Source organism: Strigops habroptila, chromosome 20 (genome assembly GCF_004027225.2).
Source record: "Strigops habroptila isolate Jane chromosome 20, bStrHab1.2.pri, whole genome shotgun sequence".
Lineage (NCBI taxonomy): Eukaryota > Metazoa > Chordata > Aves > Psittaciformes > Psittacidae > Strigops > Strigops habroptila.
Genome location: NC_044296.2, coordinates 2,097,316 through 2,119,921, shown reverse-complemented (window position 1 = coordinate 2,119,921; position 22,606 = coordinate 2,097,316). Strand labels below are relative to the sequence as shown.

At 46.9% G+C, this 22,606-nt stretch overlaps 1 protein-coding gene across 7 annotated transcripts in view; it reads right to left on the bottom strand.

Annotated features, from left to right (window-relative positions):
* The window catches only part of GNG7 (G protein subunit gamma 7), a 73,005-nt gene that overhangs the window by 5,207 nt on the left and 45,192 nt on the right, over positions 1-22,606 (bottom strand). For 5 of the 7 annotated variants that reach the window (XR_003994745.1, XR_003994746.1, XM_030509409.1 and 2 more), the window contains one exon: positions 2,757-2,875. Coding sequence is in view for 5 of the 7 variants with exons in the window: in XM_030509409.1 (XP_030365269.1) it covers positions 2,757-2,837 (81 nt within the window). In the remaining 2 variants the exon portion in view is untranslated. Of the gene's footprint in view, positions 1-2,756; positions 2,876-2,961; positions 3,102-4,787; positions 4,801-22,606 lie in introns of those variants that run through there. The other 2 variants (XM_030509413.1, XM_030509412.1) reach the window with 2 other exon arrangements.

Sequence of the window (22,606 nt, the reverse complement as noted above, 5' to 3'; positions counted from 1 at the left end):
TGCCACCTCCCTGCTCCCTCAGCTCTGCTACCCTCACTGCAGCACTACCCGAGGGTCACGGTGCTCTGCAGCCTTGCAGAGGATGCTGCAGCACACAGCCATCAGGAATTTGCAGTTGTGTGTTGTCATTCTTCAACCCTTCAGCAGCAACCGAGAGTGCAAAGAGAAGAGGAGGAAAGGTGCTTGCAACAAAACCCTGGTTTATTGTAGCTTTGGGCAAAACCCATTTAATCTGTGCTTCCACACCACAGGGTAGGAACCCTCCTCCTTTTTTTGGTGTTTCCCGGAATGGCAGGTCCAGAGACTGCATCAGACAAGGTGCTTTTGTGGGGAGCCTCTAGGTATTACTGCAATATTAAGTATTAAAGTCCTAACCAGTAATGAACACTTCTAATGATCACAAACTGCTGCTGGCCTGCACTTCAACATACTTATCACATGCATTGGGATCCAACAGCAAAACTGCTCTGCAGAGACAAGGTCAAGGCTTTACCTTAAATCCATTACATAAAACAGTAATTGTTCCTAAGCTCAGCTCCTGGGGCAGCCCCTTCCCCTCATCTCAGAAGTGTATTGACTTATTTATCTGCAGGCAAATGCATGTCTCACCAACCTCGGCCGCGAGGTGTGGAGAGCAGGAGCTGGAGGAGCAAACACTCATTTGACACTGTACTTAGGAGCTGGCTGACTTGGCACGCTTGCCCGAGAGCTGGGTCTGCAGATCACAGCTCACCCAGATAGCACATCTTCTCCACTCAGCCTAAACAGCAGCATGTTGTGGTCTCACCACTGTTCTTTCCCAGCAAAGCATTTAAGACAATCGCAGCTACAAAGGTTGGTAAGTATACACACACCCTCGATCCTCCTTGGTGTGCACCGTTTGGGATCTTGGAGCTGAGACATGGTAATTCTTAGGAGAGTCAACAACATCTGTGCTGGGGGAAGACCTGTAATTTAGTTCTTCTTCCCTAAAATGGCCTTGCTGGTGGGTGTATCACTGGAGTCTGGAAAGTGGTGGCCCTAAAAACAGCTACAAAACCTCATGCTTTAAAAAAAAAATATATATATATATATATACACACACACACAAAGCAGTAGCAGCTCCTCTGGCACATCAAAACCAGAGATGACAGAGGACCTGCTGCTACAGACTTAACAGGGACTGAAAGTCAAAGAATATATTCTTTGACCAGTAAAGCTAAATTAAAAACTATCAGGTAGATTTAACACTTGTATATTTTATGGTGTTTGTTTCACTGTGCCTTTCATCACCATGCATGAGGGTTTCCACTGTGTGACAAGTGACTTTCCATGAACAAACATGTTCCCTCCTTTCTTCCCTCCCAGGGAGTTTCTGACTGCAGCCTGCCCGAGCCACCCTGCCACCGAGGCTGGCAGAGCCCCAATGCCAGCAGCAGGACACTCTCAGGGGACATGTTACTTGCTCCAACTTCCCAGTGCCAAAGGGACCTTTATTTCTGTGTGAGCCAGCACACAGCTGAGAATAGACTCTGGTTTGCTATCCTGGACAACTGCAGCACAAAATTAACTCCCTAGTTGTACCACAAACATGCCTCAAACCAGAGTGAATGCATGCCACCATCTTTTTTCATTTGCAAGAACTGGGAACAGCAGCAGCTGAGAAATAACTGTGCAAGCAGCAACGTTCTGAGAGAAACTGCATATGGACAGTGAGGCCATCCTGCAAAAAGATGGGGCAAGAAGACTGGAATGCTTGTGAGCAGGCCAGCAGAGCTTCGCTGGGTCCAGCCCCTGCAGCTTCAGTGTCTTTGCAGGTTGCATGTGGCCAGCTGAGCCCCAGGAACTTAATGACAGTGGCTGCTTGGCCTTTGGATTGTGTGATCACCTCTGAAACCTGGGAGAAGCTGCCCAGGCTGCAACCTTACCAGTGCCTTAGGAAAGGGTCTCATAGAATCGTAGAATGGATTGGGTTGGGAAGGACCTTAAGATCATCTAGTTCCATCCCCCCTGCCATGGGCAGGGACGCCTCACACTGGACCACATCACCCAAGACCCATCCAACCTGGCCTTGAACACTGCCGGGAATGGGGCATTTACCACTTCTTTGGGCACCCTGTGCCAGCGCCTCAGCACCCTCACAGGGAAGAACTTCTTCCTTATACCTAACCTAAACTTCCCCTGTTTCAGTTTGAACCCACCACGCCTTGTCCTATCACTACAGTTCCTGATGAAGAGTCCCTCTCCAGCGTCCTTGTAGGCCCCCTTCAGATACTGGAAGCTGCTCTGAGGTCTCCACGCAGCTTCTCTTCTCCAGGCTGAACAGCCCCAATGTTCTCAGCCTGTCTTCATATGGGAGGTGCTCCAGCCCCTGATCATCCTCGTGTCCTCCTCTGGACTTGCTCCAACAGCTCCACGTCCTTCTTATGTTGAGGACACCAGAACTTCACACAGTGCTGCGAGGTCTCAGGAGAGCGGAGTAGAGGGCCAGGATCACCTCCTTTGACCTACTGGTCATGCTCGTTTTGATGCAGCCCAGGACACAGTTGGTTTCTGGGCTGTGAGCGCACACTGATACTGACTCATGTTCGGTTTCTCATCAACTGACACCCCCAAGTCCTTCTCCACAGGGCTGCTCTAAATCACTTCTCCTGGAAATGCTGCAGTACCTAAGCCAGAAACACTGCAGCAGCATGAATGTGCGTGTGGAAAACCCAAAGCACTTGCCTAAAAGTCTGTCACTGCGACCCCAGACGCGGCGTGTCGCACGTGCTCACCTTGATCCTCTCGATGCCAGCTTCGATGCGGAGCTGCTCCACCAGCTTGCGGGCTTGCGCTATGTTGTTAGTTGTTGACATTGTCTGCCATTGGCTCCAGGCCCCAGCACACGAGAATACTGCAGAACAACAAGGGGGAAGATGAGGGTTTACATCGTGTGTGAAGCCGCTGTGCTACAGGGCACCAACCTCAAACAGGGCTGTGCACCGTGTCCTCAGTGACAGCCACGTGCAAAGCTTCCACGAGCTCTAAACTGATGACACCAACTTAACGTTTCCTGATTTTGCTTCAAGTTCTCCTTTCCTTTAAGCAGCACTCTTGGTCTTGGTGGCCTCTTTTCAGGCTTTTTTTTTCAATTAATTTAAAAAAAACCCACACCAAAAAAAAAACCAACCAAAAACCCACAAAAAAACAGTCGACCAACTGAAAACCAACCAACGAAACAAAACCCCCCACAGAAACTTGCTTAACAATGAAACTTTTTCTGCAGAAAGTTCTGCCAGATGCATTCAACTGACTGGAAAAGCAAAGAGAAATCTTCCAGCCTGTGTAACCCGCCTGCAGTGAGGCAGGGGGAAGGTAGATGGGAACAATGCCGGACTGTGAGCACACACAGTCCCTGGATGTTCACCCCTGCTTTTTACCTACTTGTTGCACCACTGCCTTTGTTCTGCCCTGACTCCTGTGTCAGGATTTCCTCTGCACAAAGAGGTTCTGAGCAGCAACTAGAAACACTCAATACTGTACAAACTCAGACTTAAGCTATTTATCCATTATTTTGCAAATCAATGTCCCTCAAAAGAGTAAGAAATTAAGTAAAAGTGATGGATGGTCCCAGGCTGGGTGGAAAGCAACGGCTCAGGCAAGGGACAGAGCTTTCTCAGATGCCAAAGTACAGGATGGAAGCAGGGGACAGGCAGTGAGGCATAGGCATGGACATGGCTGGATATGAAAGCACTAGAGGCACCAACAGCTCATCTCTCATGGCAGGGAGAATGCGGGTGGTTAAACAACCTTCCTCGACGTTTAAAAGCAGCAACCGGAAGAAGTTTGCCTACGAGACCAACATAATCCATTACTGTCACAGCACACAGGGCTGTGGCACACCGCAGGGCAGCTCCAACCACACTGTTCAAGCCAGACTCCCTTGGTCAGACATCGTTCTTGGGTCATTTCTTTATGATCATCTCCGTGGGGCTGCTGCAGAGGTGTCAGGAAAAGTCACTTCCTTGCTCTGCCCAGCAGTGACTCAGCCCCTGATCATTCAGTAATGGCAGGGAACACTGGGAGAGGGAAAACGAGCGCCCAAAGTACCACCTCCCACCACCTGACAAACATGAGATGCAAGGAGGAGGAAAGAGCCAAAGCAAACATGGGGTCAGATACTGGAGCACCCCCAGTGCTCCAGACGCCCACTGCAGCCCTTCTGTGCTAGCTTTAATTAGATAGAGACTCTCTTTCTTCTCCCTAGGACCTTCTTCAAAGCAGATGCTGAACTGCTGCCTGTACTGGAGGGAAGAGAGGGGAGAGTGTCTGCCCCATCTAAAATCCTAGCAGACTTGAGCTGTCTCGCCTATGTTTAGACATTAAGGGAGTTTATTCCAGACCACAACGGCACTCTTAGGGATTATTTTACTTGGCAGCAGCATGCAATGCATGCTGAACCTTTCAATCCCTGAACAGCACTCAGCTTCGTTTACTTTCCGAATGCTGAGGGAGAAAACAAATGGTGCTTCAGAGAGCATTACCAACTCTGCCATGGGATGATTCCCTGAATTAACAGGGTTATTCGGAAGTCTCCACCTCTCCAGTCCTGGAAGATGTTAGTCAGGGTGACATGGGAAGCCATGCTATTGAAATAAAGTCTGGTACTGTGGAAACTGGGAGAGGGAAGCAGGCTGGTCCCCTAGGGAAGGATCTTTCTCTCCGATTTGAAGCATTTCAAAACAGCTCAGGCAGCATTAGGACTGGGGAAAAACTTTGAGACAAAGTCAAGTTCTTTCTGTATCTGGACCGTGAACTTGAAAGACCTCCCTACTGCAAAAAGTTCACTCCTCATTGACAAATTGTTCACTTAGATAAAGAGTTAGCAAGCAGCTGGAGAAAAAAACCAAACAGATACAACTTCTGTTTGCAGCAAGATCACCTGCTTGTACTTTCCCAGCTTCCTGTTTATGGAACAAGGCTGATGAATCAGTCGAGGGCAAGTTACTTAAGGGAACTTCTGCCACAGCGCTGCTGTCCTGGTCCCTGCAACATCCCACAGCTTGTGATTCATAGGGGACCCCAGCCTGGCTGAAGGAAGAATGTGTTTTATTAAGTAGAGCATGAAGAATCCTGCTGTGTGGCAGGAATTATCAAACCAGTGTCTTAAAAGTCCTTGGCAAGAGGGAGAAGTTTTACTTCCTACTCTATTGCCCATAGAAAGCTAAAGGTTTCATGGAGTCTTTGCAAAGAGAAAGCAATACTTGTAAATCAGAAATAACACTTTGCTTGAGTCATTACAGCACCAAAGCAGGAAGGTATCTGTCCTCCCCTGCCCCTCTGCTGACAATTGCTTTCCAGCATCATTGTCATCTGCCATCTAGCCAGCCCCTGCTTTGCCTATGGCACCAATGCACTTTGCCTTTCCCAAGCGCAAAGAGCAGCATCGAACTCCACTGAGGCCAGGTTTAGCAGCTTTATAGCAACAGAACCTGCAGCAGCAGCTTCTACTTCCTCCTCAGCTGCCCTCACCCAGTGACCATGACACAGGGCTCCCTGCATGCTGCACTGATGGCACAGTTCCTCTTAGAGTGTTCTACATTTCCAAGTACAAATTTCAGTGGCTGAGCTCTTAGAAATATTAAGGGGAGTTTGGCTGGATACTGCCCATCTTGTGCATCCCTAAGGCTCCTCAGCGTCTCCTGGTTCAGACCCACTGATGGCACAGGTTCAGTCAGCACCGGCACTACAGCCACCTGCTCCTAGGCTGTGAGAGATGAAGCAGGACCTGCACCGCTTTCAAGTCCAGGCTGCTGGCACAGGTCAGGGAACAGGACTGCTCTGTCCAGACAGAGTTTAAAACCTGCTTCTGTTACCTTGGAGAATAATCAACTAAGCATGTCATCAGCAACTAGAGACCATGAATACAAAAGATGCAGTGGTTTGCTGCATGGCACAAGGGGGGTCCTTGGGGTTTTTTAAAAGCCAAAACAAACTTTAAAGATGGCATTCAGCAGACTTACAGGGGTGTGTAAATAACTCATGAGGTACAAGAATTTGGAAGAAAAGCCATGCAGAAGCGGAGTAAAGTGTGTGTTATGCAAATCAAGATGACATGCAAGACGCAGCTAAGTCGTGCCTTCTCCAATCTTTACGTTTTAAAGAAATTGGCATTGGAAAAGGACAGGGAGATGACATCTACAGGTGGGCCTGGGGAAGCAGCACGGGACGGTCAGGACACTGAGGTCTCATGCACATCCTCCTGACACTGCTCTGTCATTTGATTGTGGAGAAACAACTCATACAGCTTGGCTTCCTTCCTGCAAGCCTTTGGTGTTCAGCCACGACCGACCTCCTCCTGCTCCCGCCTGCAGAGTGGCCAGCGCCTGGCCAGGGCAGGCTTTTCCCTTCCTGGTATCTACTCGTGACTCTGCAGAATGATAATGCCACTCGCGTTTTGCCAAGTCATGCATGGACATCATTCAGAAGGAAATAAATCTTCCCGCATCTTTGCCAAGGCACTTTGTGCTCTCCCAGCTAATCCATCTTCCACTTCTCCCCAGCAGCATTCCTGCCTAGAAAGGACAGCCCAATTTTCGGGAACTACTCTTATTGCGTTAAGATGACGTTAACTCTGTGTGCATTTTTCATGCTGCCATGCAGACAATTCCAGGAGGCCTGAAGTCACCAGATGGTCTTGCAACTCTCTGGGCTACCTTCCCTGTTCCTCCAGCAGCGGCTACAGATCCCAGACTGGAGAGGTATGAACAGGGCTTGGGGCTGCAGCAAGATTTCACACCTAGGAGACTGAAAAATACTGCTACAGTCAGTGAAACACCAAATATTAATGAAATGTAAGAGAACACAAAAGCATGGAAGAGATCAGTGGTGTTTCAAGGTCAACACCGAAAACAGCAGCAGTGAGGGTTATGAAATCTTGCAGCCAGTAAACAGGGAGCCGGGAGTGCAGGCGAGGGGCAGAGCAGACTCAAGAATGCAGCAAACAAGTCCTGAGGTATGATTTGGCTACAACACAAACATCCTGTGAGCACTTCTGCCTATTTTAGGAAAAGCACTGGAAGAGAGTCCCAACAGTTAAATTAGCATAAATCCTGCAACAATCAGAATTTGCTGTTTTCAACTGTGTTGCATTTTTCACCTCAACACAGAAACATAGAATGGTTAGGGTTGGAAAGCACCCTAAACTTTCTGTTGAGAGTGGCAGAGCACTGGAACAGGCTGCCCAAGGCGATTGTGGAGTCTCCCTCTCTGGAGACATTCCCAACTCGCCTGGACGTGTTCCTGTGTGACCTGCTCTGGGTGGCCCTGCCTTGGCAGGGAGTTGGACTGGATGATCTCCAGAGGGCCCTTCCAACCTGAATGATTCTGGGATTATGAACTAAAGGCATGTCTGGATGCTTGTAACTGCATCCTGCATCAGCTCAGTCTTTGACCCAAGAACAACCACAAATATCCTCTTCTAGATCAGGTTTCATCATTAAACAAAAGAATTTGAAGGATCACAGTAAGTGTTAGAAAAGCAGCTTTCTTGTGTTCACATTCTTCATATACCTTCAGCAAAAATGGTTTTTCAGTGTTTACAAAGCAGGGTGCTTCAGGCAGTGTATTACTATCGGTATTCCAATGTTTCCATTGAGACAAGTGTGAAAAGGGCTGTTTTGCACTGTCAGTACTGAGTATCTGTACTGCACAGCCCTCCGACATCAAAGCAAGACGGACTTAAGATGATGGAGTAGGCATCTCCACTTCTCACAAAGGCTTTCTTTTTCATAAGCTAATTCTTCCCATACCAGGTAGATTGCAAAAGTAATGGTTTGGTTACTTTAGTGGGACAAAACCCAACCATCCCAAATCAGCACAGCTCTTGAGTCAGAAGCGCGCAGCAACAGCAGTGACAGCAGTGCTGGCTCTGACGAGCCGTGACTCAGCACAAGCTCATGCCAAAGCAGACGCCTCCTCCGTCGAGCATCTTGGTCTGGCTCTGAGCAGGGCTTTGCCCACTTAAGCCCTTTTCATCCATTTCTTAACCTTGCTCCAGTGGAGGCAAGGAGGGATCACGGAGCAAGGTCGCTGCGGGATGGGGTTTGGCACCCTGTGCTTTGCTCCATGCATGGAGCCTGTCTCACCCTGCCCTCAGCACTGCACCGAAACGTTCCAACAGGATCCAGGTCACGAGGATGAAACTGCCACCCTCAGTACCACGGCATGCCGAGAAACTGGGCTTGCCTCAGCATGCCTGTGAGCTGCACCTTGCGAGACACGGCACTGTGCTGCAAGGCTGACACCCAAAACTGCTAATCATTGACTCGGCACAAAACCCTTTCTCTTTTATGCAATTGGTGTCACCTGCACACTCCCATCCACAGCCTTGTCAGCCCAACTGCAGGAAGCATTACACTAGGAAAGAAATATGCACAGATCCCTCTGGTTTCTGGATTTTTCCCATACTTCTCATAGCTGGAGGCAGCCACTCCTAGCAGGGTAAATAAACAAGTGAACATCAGAGTAACCGCCAGCTACGCTGCTTTTGTCTCCCCCCCCCGCAGACTAGAACCAAAACTGTGAGATTTGCGTTTATGGATCACAGCCCTGTGCTGAGCTGCCTGATGGAGAGCACACCTCCAGTAGCCTTCATGACTCACAGCTCACAGCCAGGCTTGGCTGGAGCATCATCGTTTTCTGGTCATCCTCTCATCACGGGGCCAGTGCAACGAGGTACCAGGGTACACTGTGCTGACAAAGGGACATGGGGAGGTGATAGGGTTAGGAAGATATTAAGGCTGTTCCTGAATCTCAGCCTTAACCAAATTGAGCTTTTAAAGAGCAGCCCAACCACCAGCAGTGTTCACTGCAGTACAGCACAGTGTGTATTTGCTGGAGGGTGAAACATCCACACCACTGAGATGGCACCAAGTCTGGAGCCACAAATGTGCAAAAAACCATCTCCCTTGTGATCACGGGCAACGCAGGATCAGTCCTGGCAGCCCAAAGGCATCCGACCCTGGCTGGAGAGGCGAGATCCTCCAGCACACAGCCTGCCATGCTCAGAGACCCACATTATCAAGCAGCTCCCTTCCAGGAGGAAGCCTGCAACCCCTCCACCACGGCCCTGGAGTGGGGCCAGGCACCCGCTGGCAGCCCCAGCATGGGAGCGGAGCAACACACACCTCTCTGGAGCAATCCTGCACCGGCCTTGAGACGGGCTGGTGCCAGAAAAGGGGCTGGATGAAGGGGAAGCCTGAGACTGGTAACCCAGTGTAAACCTGCTTGGTAGTTACTGCTTTTAAAGATGACCTCATGCTATTCTGGAACAGAAAAAGGCTGTTAGGGCAATGGCATTTACTCCTTGTCTAGGCAGAACAAAGGAGGCTCCATTTTTCTTTTACACTTCCTGCATCAGTAGCTTAACAGCTGAATGAGCTATTGAATTTTTTTCCCCAAGTGCAGCACTTTCTTCTCTCACCCTCCCCTCTTTTAAGACCTCCACATTTCTATGGCGTGTGACCGTACTCGGGGGAGACTGCAGCGAGAAGCCATCCCAGGATGGAGAAGCAGTGATGGGAAGCACTGGGCTTTGCTCTGCCTCTTGCTCAGGATGAGGGTTTAGCCACATTTCAGTGTTGAAATGACCCAGCTTATTTTCCACACTTTTTTCTGCATCACCTGCAGCTTGACTGGCATGCTGAACATGGGAGAGGGATGCCAAAGCATTTCACGTTAGCAGTAAACAAGTTACCAAAGTGCCCTGTAAGATCCTTTAGATTTACAAAACATCCCCTCATGCTGTCCCTCCCTAGATAAATTACAGCATCCTTAGAATAGGTTGTAACTAGGCCATGTATTTTAAGATATTTCACATCCCTCCTGCAGCTACCAGCAGCTCCATCCTGGCAGCGACAGACCCTTTGGAGGGGCATCACTGTGGCTGAGCCTTGCACTCCAGCCCACTTTTAATATATTAGAAGCTTAAAATCACATAATTACTGGGCCAAGAGAAGTCTCATCCTCAATTTCAGGTCCATACCGACAGCAATTTGCTTTTCAAGGTTTATTTCCCACCCCAACTCCAGTCTTTCTGTCTGTGTGTTTCTAGATGGAAACCATCCAAGCCAACATGTCAGAGCTTTGGGGTTTTTTTGACACACAGACGTAAATTTGCTTTTTTTGCACAGCCTGGGTGGGCAAACAGCGTGTTTGCTTTTCTATCAGTGTTGCAGCACTGAAACCCCTGAGCTCCGAGTCTCTGGGACTTTCCCAAGCACTTCTATGGCAAGGTGTGTCTCCTTCACATACGATGGGGCTGGAAGCATGAAGCCACACCGAGCAGCGTGGCAGTGGGCTCAGCAGCCACCCAGCTGAGGTGACATGGGGTACAGCCCTAGTGCCCTAGCAAGTTTATGCCCCAAAGTTCAGAGGAGGCTTTACAAGCAGCACGGCTGTTCAAAGAGAAGGATAGCACAGCTGCTTGATACTCCTCCCAGATATCCATGTCACAAGTTAACAGCAACTAGCATGCAGTACAGACATAGGAAAGAGGGCATGTGCCTCAGATACAGCTGTCTCTTTACTGTAAGATCCAGTAATTGCTAAAGTATTTTGTTTCTTGAACTGCTCTAGTTTCAAACTGTCCAAGGATTTTGGAAGGAGAAAACATCCCTAGAGATGTGTAGCTCCATTTCCTTCCCATTAAAGGCAGTGATTACCTGGCTGAGAGAGCATGAAATCCTGCAGGACATATCTGCCAGCTAAGCTGAAGAACATTCAAGAGACCTTGTGTCCAGGGTAGCCGGAAGCCCCCACTCACGCTGTTGTATTAGGTCTGGCTTGAAACTCCTCCAGTTTATCTGCAACAGCTTTGGTGCCAGCTGGGTGGAGACCTGCGGCAGGACTGCCATGGCAATTACACTCAACCACCTACCCCAGTGCTGCAGATCCTGCATCCTGAGTCATTTCAGCACATTACAGAGTGCAAAGGCATTTCCATCAGTTGTTACCTGGAGCCATCACCCAGGAGCTGTATCACAACCAGCAGGACAGCGGGTTTGAAATGCAAAGCCATTTTCTCCTTGGCTTCTGTGTGTGTGAGCTGCAAGACACATTCGTGGTGCACAGAAACGGCTCCAACAGCGACTGCACCAGCCTGTGGCCAAAAAGTAGGGGCCCTGGAGGGATCTGGCTGCCCTCCTGAAGGTCTGGAGCCACAACTGGGCCCTTCTATTAGTCCACTGTATTAGTACAATACAGGTGGTGAGATAAATAATAAATACTCCACCATATCATTTAAACTAGGAACCAAAGCTAGGCTTTAGTGAAGGTGCTTAAGGGATGTTAGGAGTTGAGGGTAGTAAATAAATCAAAACTTGCACTGTAAAGTCTGTTCGCTCATCATCCTTCCCGCATTTCTGGTCAGTGCAGTCAGAGATAAAGTACAGAGGGGAAAACCAGCACACAAACAGTGAGCTCTAACAGCTCCCACACCAGTGCTGTTACGAGAATCAGGCCACAGGATTTCACAGCATCTGTTCATTCCCCGTATGCTCCAGAGCGGCTGTGAAACCTTGAGCTCTCAGCAAGCAGCAGCTATTTAGGAAGGACAAACAAGCAGAAAAGCAGAACAAGCTCCAGCATCAGTTTCAGTTGCCCACGCAGGTGTGATCTGTGCACGAGCAGCTCCAGTGCTTCTGCAGAGGGAAAAGTGCAGCTCTCTCTGGCAGGAGCCAGTGCTGCACCCCAAAACCTCTCACCCCCTGGCACAGCACTACAGGTTGTTGCTTTGATTCTGCTCCTTTCCAGTCACCTGCAGTTTCCTCTCCTACTTCGCAGTGCCCGAGATGACAAAGCCATATCAATGCCATTCCTCTGCTTGCAGAAACCATGGCAAGGACTCATGAGCCCCCCTAATACCCTGGATCTCCTCCCCAGCATGAGTGCCTTCTCTTCAGATGCATAGAAAGGAAAACTTCCTCCTTGCTCCTCACAATCAGTACATTCCTGTACTTCAAGCACCATTTCAACTCTGCTGCTCCATAACTGTCTCAGCAAAACATTAATCACTTCTGTGAAGATTCTTTTAAAACCCAAGGACATATATGATCTTTTAAGTAAACACACAAAATGTAAGCTACCCAATGCTGCAATCTTACCCAAAGAAAAGGGATGGAAGAATGAATGTGAATGAAGTGTACTTCACACAGCACACTGAAATGAAGCCTGGTTTTGTAGTCTGGCTTGGGGAAAAGTGACCACTGTCAAGTCTGGTGTGAGAATTTGTGCTTTGCTTAAGCGATGCTCAAGTGCAGGTGGTGTCACAGACAAAGCCCCCACTCAGGCACCCACACTTTCCTTCCAAACAGGGGACTGTGAGAAGTAATGACATTTTAGAAACCACTCTGGGTTAGTATACGTCTTAATAATAGCAAAACTAAAACCACATTGATCCCGCCCTGCAGCTCCTGCAAAGGAAGCACAAAGCTTTGCTCTCGTCTCCCAGCAGCCACACCACGATAAACTAATCATCCAACTAAAAGCAATGAGTCCTTCTTCATGGCTTTGCTATGAAGTTGTTCTTTTCATATGCTACTGTTTCAGAAGTGATTAGGGAGAAGTTTTCAGGTTCTCGAGTTCTACATTGCCCTGGCTATAAGCGGAATTCCAACTCAGGCTTGTGTCTTCAAGTATGGCCTGAAAAGAGAGAGGTACCGACTTACTGAGTGCAGTGGGTAGACTGAGAACTAAATGTGTATATCCTGGCTAGACCACTGCAGGGTTTGTCCTTGTCTGGGAGAGTTTGATAGCAGTTCCACATTTAACAGGAGGATGTAAAGACTAAGCAGGAAACTGGGCTGCGCTGTGGCATGGGAGTATTAAGTTATAGAAAGAGATAAAAGAAAGGGAAGTTTAGGCTGAATATCATGAAGCTTCCTGAGAATTTCCCATAACTCCTGAGATCTGAGCTGGGAAACAAGAGATTTAAAGCAGGCAGGGGAATTTTTACCATGGCACAGTGTTCCATTCCCTTCTTTACTGAGCGTACAAAGAGTGCATCGTGAGGTCACAGGAATTTATTGGTCTCATGGGCAAAAGTTACTTCATCATGAGATCAGCAGATTGAAGGGCATCAGCCATGCCACTGGTGAGTGAGCAGCCTTCAGCCAGCCTGGCACTTCCCTCTGCTGTGCAGCTCCTTGGGCGCTAAGTGGCTGGAAAGGTTTTTGAAGTGACTTTTGAAGTTTCTACAGATAAGCAAATGCCCAAAGAGGGAGAACCCTCTGACTAAAGCAGCCACATCCACCTTCCCCCAAACTTGAAATGCGGTACCAACTGAAACATAGTGCAGATGCAATGCTCTCATCTTCAGCTGTAAGCAGAGGAACAGGCAAATGTACTTGGACCCGCACACCAAAACTTGAACACTGCAAGGAAGAATGACTGTCAGCCACCCAAAAAACCCACCCTGTTTTAAAGTGGAGGCCATTTGGTCACTAGTGCTTATGTCCACACAATGTGCTCTTTTAAATACTACCTTTATTGTTGCCCCATCTCAAGCTTTTCAGCACAGTTTAAACAGCAAGCCTCCACTTTCTACCTGGGATCCTCAAAACCAGCCTTATGTTGGAAATGGTAAAAGAAGACACCAAACTGTTTTACAAGGGAAAAGGAAAGAAAACAGAGATGAGGGCACAGGTCTGAATGAGCTGGAAGAGCTGCTGCTTTGGTAGAGAAAGCAGCAGAGAATTTCCTTGTCAGTAATGCAAGGCTATGAAAAGAAACAAGTCTCTGACATATCTACACTCTGAAGCAATTGTAATGCCCAGATAAAATGCTGTCCTTTAAAATATTATCTTATCACAGAAATAAGTCTCTTTCCTGAGGCTCTGAAACAGCCAATATCTTCCTGTGCCACATGAGCATTTAGACAAATTCAAAGCCACCCCTCTGCTTGCAGTCTGTGAGCAGAATGCTTTTAGGTTTTATTATCTCAATTATTTTTCTTCTCCCCACAGGACGATCACATGTTTAGCAAGAAAGTTAGCCATACAGAATTTAATGAAGATTACAAGAAATCCCTAACATAAGAATTCAAGGCAAATACTGGGAGGACTAGCCTTAGGAGCATTGTGCCAATTATAGTCTCTATTCAGTAGAAGATACTGGGACTTTTGCAGGGCTTCGGAGATCTGTTGTGCTGAGCAAGCCCAGCAGAGCATGTTTATTGCACTTCACACAGCGCTGTCTGCAGGGGATGAAAAGGGCAAGGATTTTGGTTTCAACTAACTTCAAGTTTTCATTGTGGAAAGAGTATTTGGTGGGAATTACATCAGAACCACAAGCTACAATATAGTCATTGTATGGCTCGGCCTAGCTTGCTCCATGCTTCTTGGGAAGATATGGAACTGCTAAATAATCAGGGTAACATGGCTGTTATGAACCTTCCCAGCACAATATGCCCCTCAGCTACCTTTTCTTGTGTTATGGAAAAAGAAATAGGGTTTGTTCATTACACTGACTGTAGCTATTATAACTATAATGCATTCAAATAGCATTTCAAAGAAGCTAAATATAGCCTTCCAACCACTGTTAAAGCAAGCAGCAGTTTAAACGTGTTTCCTTGTTTTCTGCAGTGACACTTTCAATCTCAGCAGGATCCAGCTGAATAACCCAGTGAGCAATCCCTCGAGCTGCCATGGAAGGTGTTTTCCCCTGGAACCAGCACTGACCCAACACTGCAGTTAGAGTCAGCGGGGAGGTGGCAGAGAGAGATCAGACATCTGGTCCCACATGTGTGAATCAGCCTGGAAGCAGAATGCAGAATTCACTGTAATTTAACCTTTTATGACTTCTATATGCACACCCAGAGACGTTTTGTTACTACTCTGCAGGCTCAGCTGAAGACAGTGTGGTCTGAAGCCATTCTGGTTACCCCTGGTATCGCTGCAGAGAGAGTCATCTGGGAGGCTTAGATGAGGTCATCTGATGCTTTAGGACAAGATACCCCACACTGAGGAACTTGGGCCATCTGCTCCAGCATCACTCTTGATTACTGACCTTCAGACCAGAATTCAAGGCTGACTTTTTCCCTTCTAGGCTTTGCATGAACTGAAGCCAAGGAGTTCAAGGTGAACTCAAGGCCACACTGGACAGAGCCTTGGGCGACATGATCTAGTGTGAGATGTCCCTGCCCATGGCAGGGGGTTGGAACTGGATGATCTTAAAGTCCCTTCCAGCCCAAACCATTCTGTGATTCTAAGCCTCCTCCTTCAGCCCACTGTCTGCAATGCCAAATATCAAACAGATAAGTAAGACAGTAAGGGTATGGGAATTAATCCCCCCAGCCTATGGTGGAAGATGAGCTAACCTTCCTGTACTGGATTTGGTTTCATTCCAGCATCTGCACAAGGGGAGTATTTGCAACCACCAAGCTTACGGGGGGGAGAGGAGGAGGGGGAGCCTGAAGTTATGACAAAAATATTTACTTAAAAATGAAATACCTTTTGTTCAAGTGCAGAAGATACGCGATCCTCTTTGTATGCCTTGTTCTCTAGACAAGCTGCACAGTATTAGGAAGCAGCATTCAGCTGATGCTGAGCAAACAAGAAAAATGCTGACCAGCTCCTTGGTGAACCTTGCTGCAGCCCAGAGCCATGAAGAAGCCTCTTTAGGAATGGTAGCCAAAAGCATTTCAGCTTGTTCTGTGTGACTTAAGAGGCTGATATAGGGTTGGCTACTGCACACCTAAACTAGCTTCCAAATAAAGTACATAAATCACTGTATATTTTCAGCTGCCAGAGCACTGCTTTACACTTTGTATATTCAGAAAGCCTTTTTGAAGACACATTATCAAACCCAGAGGATTCACAATACTTGGCTCCTGCTGATGGTGTCTGCCACAATCAATAGTGACTACAAGGTTGGTCCTAAGGGCCAGATAGTGTTTGCATAATCACTGCATGTAGAAATTGTTTTCAGTCCACCCCATTTCAAAACATTATTCTATCTTTACCTTAAGTGAAAATAAGAATGGTCTAAAGGATATTAGGAACTGCTAACTCCGGACTGCAAAGCAAGGAGAAGAATCAACTAACATAGTTGATTAAAATAGAACTGTGTAGTTCTGTGCTAAATTCCTAGTTGCTCTATCTTACAGCACACAGACAGCAAGAGGCCTTTAAAGTCCATTTCATAAACCCTAGAGGCCTTTAAAGTCCATTTCTTAGCAGAACTTCCAGCACATTTCAACTAGCAGAGCTTGAAACATTGACTGATGTTGGCCTTACTCTGTCAAGAACACAGAAGAGCTGGTTTTCCAGGTTCATAAATGACATCTTTAGCATGAGCTGCTCATGCTCCTTTGCTTTGAACTGCAATTACTGCCAAGGAGTAGCCACATGGAAACCTCTTTACTCGGTGCATCTGCTATGGACACATCTGGGTCACAACTGCTTGCTTGCAAATGCTTTCTACTACTGTAATGAAGAGTCTCCAAAGCTGTGGGTGAGGTTACTTGTTGCAAATACTCGTAGGGGTGAGGATGTGAGTAGCAAAATAGCACAGTATAGCTTTTAAATCCTAAATTTGGTTTATAGCAGTTGCATCTTGAGTCAGTGAAGAAACCAGATGCCCCCATATATGCAGCGAGAGCCTGCAACGCCTTTCCAATCTGTGTGAAACTCAAGGATGAAACACTCACTCACTACTTTTCCTACGGGTCATCTGAAAGATGCAAACTTGTAAACAATGGAGTGGAGCAACGGGTGTTTCAAGGGGAAGACACTAAATGCAAAAATCTCTCTAGACATAATGGTGCCATCAATGAATCAAGGCAACCATGCACTGAAAAACACAGCGCCTAGACAGGCTGCTGCAATATTGAACTTTCTTTAGCAACACAGATTAAGTAACACATTGACTCGACAGCCATGGGCAATATGTCCAGACACTGACTACAGACCTCAAGCTGTAAGAAAAGAGCAGTTTCCACTAGCCTCACGCCTGAGAGTCCTCCAGTGACCCTGAATTGAAACAAACATGATCCCTGCTCATGTTAGTATCTCACCTGCTTACAGAGAGCTACTTACAGCTATGACCAAGGAGGAAAGCGATTCAGGACGAAGTTAAGCAACTGCTATGACCATGTAATTGCTGGGACCCCAAACACACTGCAAGGCTGAGCTAAAGCAAACAGGCACACCCTCGTGGCATGCATGGAGGACTCATCTCAAGCACTGAATCGTGGCTTTAGCCCAGTACTGAACAGCAAAGCACCACATTGCAACATCTGTCCAGCACCACACCACAGCTGTGAGGTTTGAGCCAGTCATGTCTGGGTATGGGCTACACTAAATACATGTATCTTTTTTGCTAATACAAACCCCAAATCTGCTGACCCCATTGCTAATGAAGTCTCTGAAACCCAAAGAGAGCATCTTTTTCATGAAGCAGGCACCTCATCTACACTGGAAAAATTCAGAGCCATAATTCCACACTGGTACTCTTAAAAAGTCACACCCTAGAGCCCGGTGTAAAGCAAAACCTCAACAAAATCTTCAACTAATGCTTCAAAAACAATTCACAGCTCAAGGTATTCTGAAGCTGGGCTGGTGTGACACTTGCTAGTGAGCTGAACTGCTCAGGGATGCTTATTCACTGCCAGCTTCTGTCTGCAGGGGCGATTCATTTGTATTTGGGGGCCAGCTCCTTCTAATCTCACTAGAAATGTGAGTGACCTTTTGCAGCAGAGACATCACATGAGTGTAAATAGAACTGCTTTCTTCATACACCCACAAAACACACTGCTACAAGAGAAGTCCTATGACTTTCTCTAGTCATCTTGTTTTCATTACTGATGTAGCTACAGAGGGCTTGGGAGAAACTTACAATAGGTCATAGATGAGGACTCACCCTCCTTCCCTAAATCAGCTGCAGGCAAGCAAAACCCAAGAGGCTTGCTTCCAAATGTGAATGAGGACACAGCCTGATCAGCCTGATGACTATTTTTGCACTTGTTTCAACCACCAAAGCAACAACTCTAAAAGGCCAGTATCTCCATGTGACTGCAGTGTCTGTGTGGCTGCTTGCATGCAAACCCCGGTCTTTTGGTAATACTGATGACTGCAACATCATGTGAGGGTTTGCAACAAGGAACAACTCCTACATCAGCACTGGAATCCGCTGGGCAGACACTGAGAGGAAGCAGGTCGTTTTCTTTTGTCTCTTTTACAGGAAGAAAAATCATGTTGGGCTGGCAGTGGTTCAGCAATGAGCTCAGGGCTGGGACTGGGAACTGCTGGGGATGGAAATAAAGCAGAGAGGCTAAAAAAGGAACTTGCACATTGTGTGAAGGGGTTGTACCAGAAGGCACGTGAAGGATCTGCCTTCAGGTAATGGGTGACCTTTGGCTCACTGACTATTTTTCATAGGGCTGGTGCTTATATTTAGAAAATCACATACTACAGGTTAGAAAAAAAACCAAGATACACATAAAACATTCAAACTCACCTGAATTCAGAGCATTAAGCAATTGCTATTACACAGGTGTCATCCTTCTCTGCTTACACTGTACATACCTGAGCATCGCTGGCCACTCGCCTGCACCTCCAAGTCCCATGGCACTGCAAAGCCAACCCTCTACCGAAATCCCAAGGATTACCCAATGGCACTTTTTGCCCCCAGTTTTTATTCACACTCTGGACAAGGAACACAGTCCTGTGGTTACTTAGGCCCCCATTTCTGTATGAATTCACTTGCCAAATGAAAAGAAAATTACTTATGTGCCTGGCAGCGAACTTGAAACTGAAAGAAAGAGAAGGGCGGGAAGCTTTCCTTTTGCACAACAAGCAGTGCAAAAACTGACAGTGTCTCAGTAGGTCTCCTGTCAGTGAGCCAGTCGGCATAAGCCCCACAGCTCCTGGGGAGGGAAGAGCCCGTCTCTGAAGGACCAAACTTTCACAGAGACAGCACTCACCAGCTCCAGAAATGTTCACTCTTACCTATACATGGACTTGCTGCAAATAGCCCTCAAATGCATCCACTTTTATTCTGCATTCAAGCAGCGTGTTTGTGGGGGAAAGAGATGGCCCAAACCCCTTGCAGACAGAGCAAAAACTGGTTAAAAGTTGCCTTCTCCAGCTGTCTGAGGCTTCTTGCTTTTATTTCTTTTTAAATCATTAGACAGCTTAGACAGGAAGGGCTCCTAAAACATTTCCATGCACAGTTAGACCAGATAAGCCTAAAAAAATCAGTGAGAGACTTACACTACCCTCATGCTAAAAGCAACTAGCAGATCTCACACCATCAATCAAGACTTTTCATTTGTGGGAGTGATGACTGACAGTGACAGCAATTAAGAAAAAGGAGCAGTCAGCCCAGCCTTCCCATTTAAATCTAGAACAAAATGCCCAGCTACAACTGGATTTAATTAAAATCAGTGTAAGGTGCTTCTATTCCAGAGCAAGCTCCCGCCAGATGGGGAGATGTACTAGTACAGGCCTGCGAGTCCACACACTTCTCAACTGCAGCATCAGCCAAAATAAAACCCAATGAAGTGGCCTGTCCCCCAGCTTTTGACATTACTGCCTCCATCTAGTTGGCAATGCTGAGGTTGTGTATCAGGACAAGCTCCCCTCGTTTCAAAATGGATTGATTCAAACTGACACATGATGAATCTGAAGTTCACTTCAACTCCAGAGGGCAGAGACAGCCTAAGGCTGGAGAGTGCAAGTGACCAAAGCTGCTTTTTGTGGACAACTGTGACAACAAATAAAAACTTAATCCAGTATCACTGCTTGATTTTTCCAAGACAAAATGGCCTTAAACAGCCACGAGACATATATACCATTGTCCACTACTCCTGGAATGTTCCTGGGAAAACAAAAGAAAGAAAAGACATAAACATTCAACACAACGTGATTGGAGAAGTCCCATTTAACATGTGCAGCCTCTTTGCAATGATGAAACCAAGAAATTTCATCATCTGTGATACCAGGCACGGGGAAACTTATAACACATGGTGATCTCTAACCTCATGCCAGTGGCTGTCTTGCACACTCAGCGTGCCAACAGGCAGCCAGTGGCCCTGGGGCTGGCTGGGGAAACCGGTGACCCTCCTGCGAACACTGGCTTTATGCAAACCTGCTCACGCTGGCACTGACACAGTGTTGAACAGCAACGGTACTGGTGACACTTCCCAGGACAGGAGGGTATCTGTGTGGGGAGCAGAGCCCATGCCCTAGTGTGGGCAGTGAGGCACTGGCAGAAAAGGGAGAGCAGCAGCGCTGCAGGACGGGGCATTTTTCACATAGCCAGCATTCCTAGGGGAGGCCGCTGCTGCAGAAATCGTTTGTCTCATCCTGGAGAAGAGAAGCTGCGTCGAGACCTCAGAGCAGCTTCCAGTGTCTGAAGGGGGCTACAAGGATGCTGGAGAGGGGCTCTTCATCAAGGACTGTAGTGATAGGACAAGGGGGGATGGGTTTAAAGAGCGGAAGTTCAGGTTAGAGATAAGGCAGAAGTTCTTCCCTGTGAGGGTGCTGAGGCGCTGGCACAGGGTGCCCAGAGAAGCTGTGGCTGCCCCATCCCTGGCAGTGTTCAAGGCCAGGTTGGACACAGGGGCTTGGAGCAACCTGCTCTAGTGGAAGGTGTCCCTGCCTGCAACAGGGGGTTGGAACTAGATGATCTTAAGGTCCTTTCCAACACAAACTATTCTATGATTCTATGATAAAAGGGAGAAAGAATGAATCAAGCTTATTTAGCTACAACAGTGAGTACAATAATTCACTCGGCTGCCTTGTGTGATTTTGAGAGACTCTGAATGGGACTGTATTGAATTTAAGGTTAAAAAGGCATCACACAAACATCTGCTTAGCAGCACCCCACCCTTTACATATCTCAGCACATTTACACGTGTGCATATAGTTTATATTATGCTCATATATTTCAAAAGGACCTATTTATAACATTCAGCTCTAAGTATCAAAACAGTTGACAGCAAGAGGAAAACTGGAAAACCATAACCTCTGTGCAGCGGCAAGTTAACCCAAACTGGAACAAATGACAGGCACTGATACAGGAACCAACGTGATTTTCTGGCTGTCCATCTTACTGCATTCAGCAGTAGGGGACAGGCAACAGGAAATTCATATCCCATGATAAGCTCACTTACAGAGGGATTAGTGGAATTCTACCAGTTTTCTAAGCAAATTACACAAATACACAAGCCACCATGCTAACATTAAGCAAAGATGTTCTCTGTGGCTGGGCTTTTAGCTGCAGAAACCCTGTCAGCACACTGCTGCACCTCTGCATGAAATAACAAATCAGAGTCCCTACCCAGACCTAACTTAGAACAAACAAAGCAGAGCACACCCTTACATCCATGAGTGGTATCGCTCACTGAAAGAAGAAATTGATTTTGGTGGTATTCCTGGTGGTGAACTTTGGTGGTATCATTTAGTTACTTAGTAAATTAAGAAAACTGAATGACCACTGATATCAAAAGTTTCGTGGAAAGATTTCTACTGACCTTCATGTTTAAAAAAAGCCCATTTTACCTTTAAAATGACTCAGAAGCCAAGTCAAGCCTAGCTGTGTGCCTTTAAATCCCAATTTTTATTCCTGCAATTTAATACTAATTGCATTTGCTAGAAAAAGGACAAAATATTTCTATCCTGCCCAGCTGTGCTACTACAAACCAGCTACAGAAGGCCACTTCTATCAGTGAAATGCTGCCTTTTAGTGACCAAGCCTGGATAAAGATCACAGAAGAGACTCACTTGAGGTGTGTATACCTGGTATTGCAATACATAAAGCACAATTGTTAATCCCTGGCTAACTAACATCTTCATTAAGCAGCTGAAGTTATGAGGAACACATTACCAGTGCATTTAAAAGATACAGATTACATACACATGCTATTAGTGCCACACACTGTCAGTTCCTACAGCTGATCCTACTTCCCCTCCTCCTTGCCCATTCCAATAATAATGGTTAGTCCAGTACTTCTTGCTCAGGAAGTATATGTTAATTTTGAAAATACAATCTGACTCATTTTATTGTATTTTTCATTTTAAGCCCTGCTGCATTCAGGTTAGCAGCAATACTGATCTTAAGGTCCTTTCCAACCCTATTCTATGATTCTATGAATACACTCAAGCCCCTTAAAAACCTCTAGACTGAAGCGCCAAACTTAAAACTTCAGGCTACTCATTCACCTCTTAGCTTGCCAAGAGGTAGACGCTGAACAAGATTAGGAGAACGTATTGTACAATGTGGAAAGACAGCCACAAACCCAGCCACCTAAATGGCAGTTTTGTTTCTTCAACATCTAATGCCAGTCGTGTTTGCAGTCAGCTATGGGGATAGGTCAGCCTCTTCCAGCAACATGAGATCCAGTCTCCAGAGGACTATTGTCAAGCTTCTGAAAGAAAGGGGTGAAGTAAAACAAAACTATTTGTAAAACGAGATTTTTTTCCACCACCACTGGAGAATGTTTTTCAGGCAGTCAGCCAGCACCACTTCAAAGAATAAAAACACATGTGCTGACTGCACAGCTTTGTGCTTTAATATTAAACACCCAAAAAACTAAGCCAGGCTCAGCGAGGCAGCCCGGCAACCGTCACTTTGATGCAGGAGA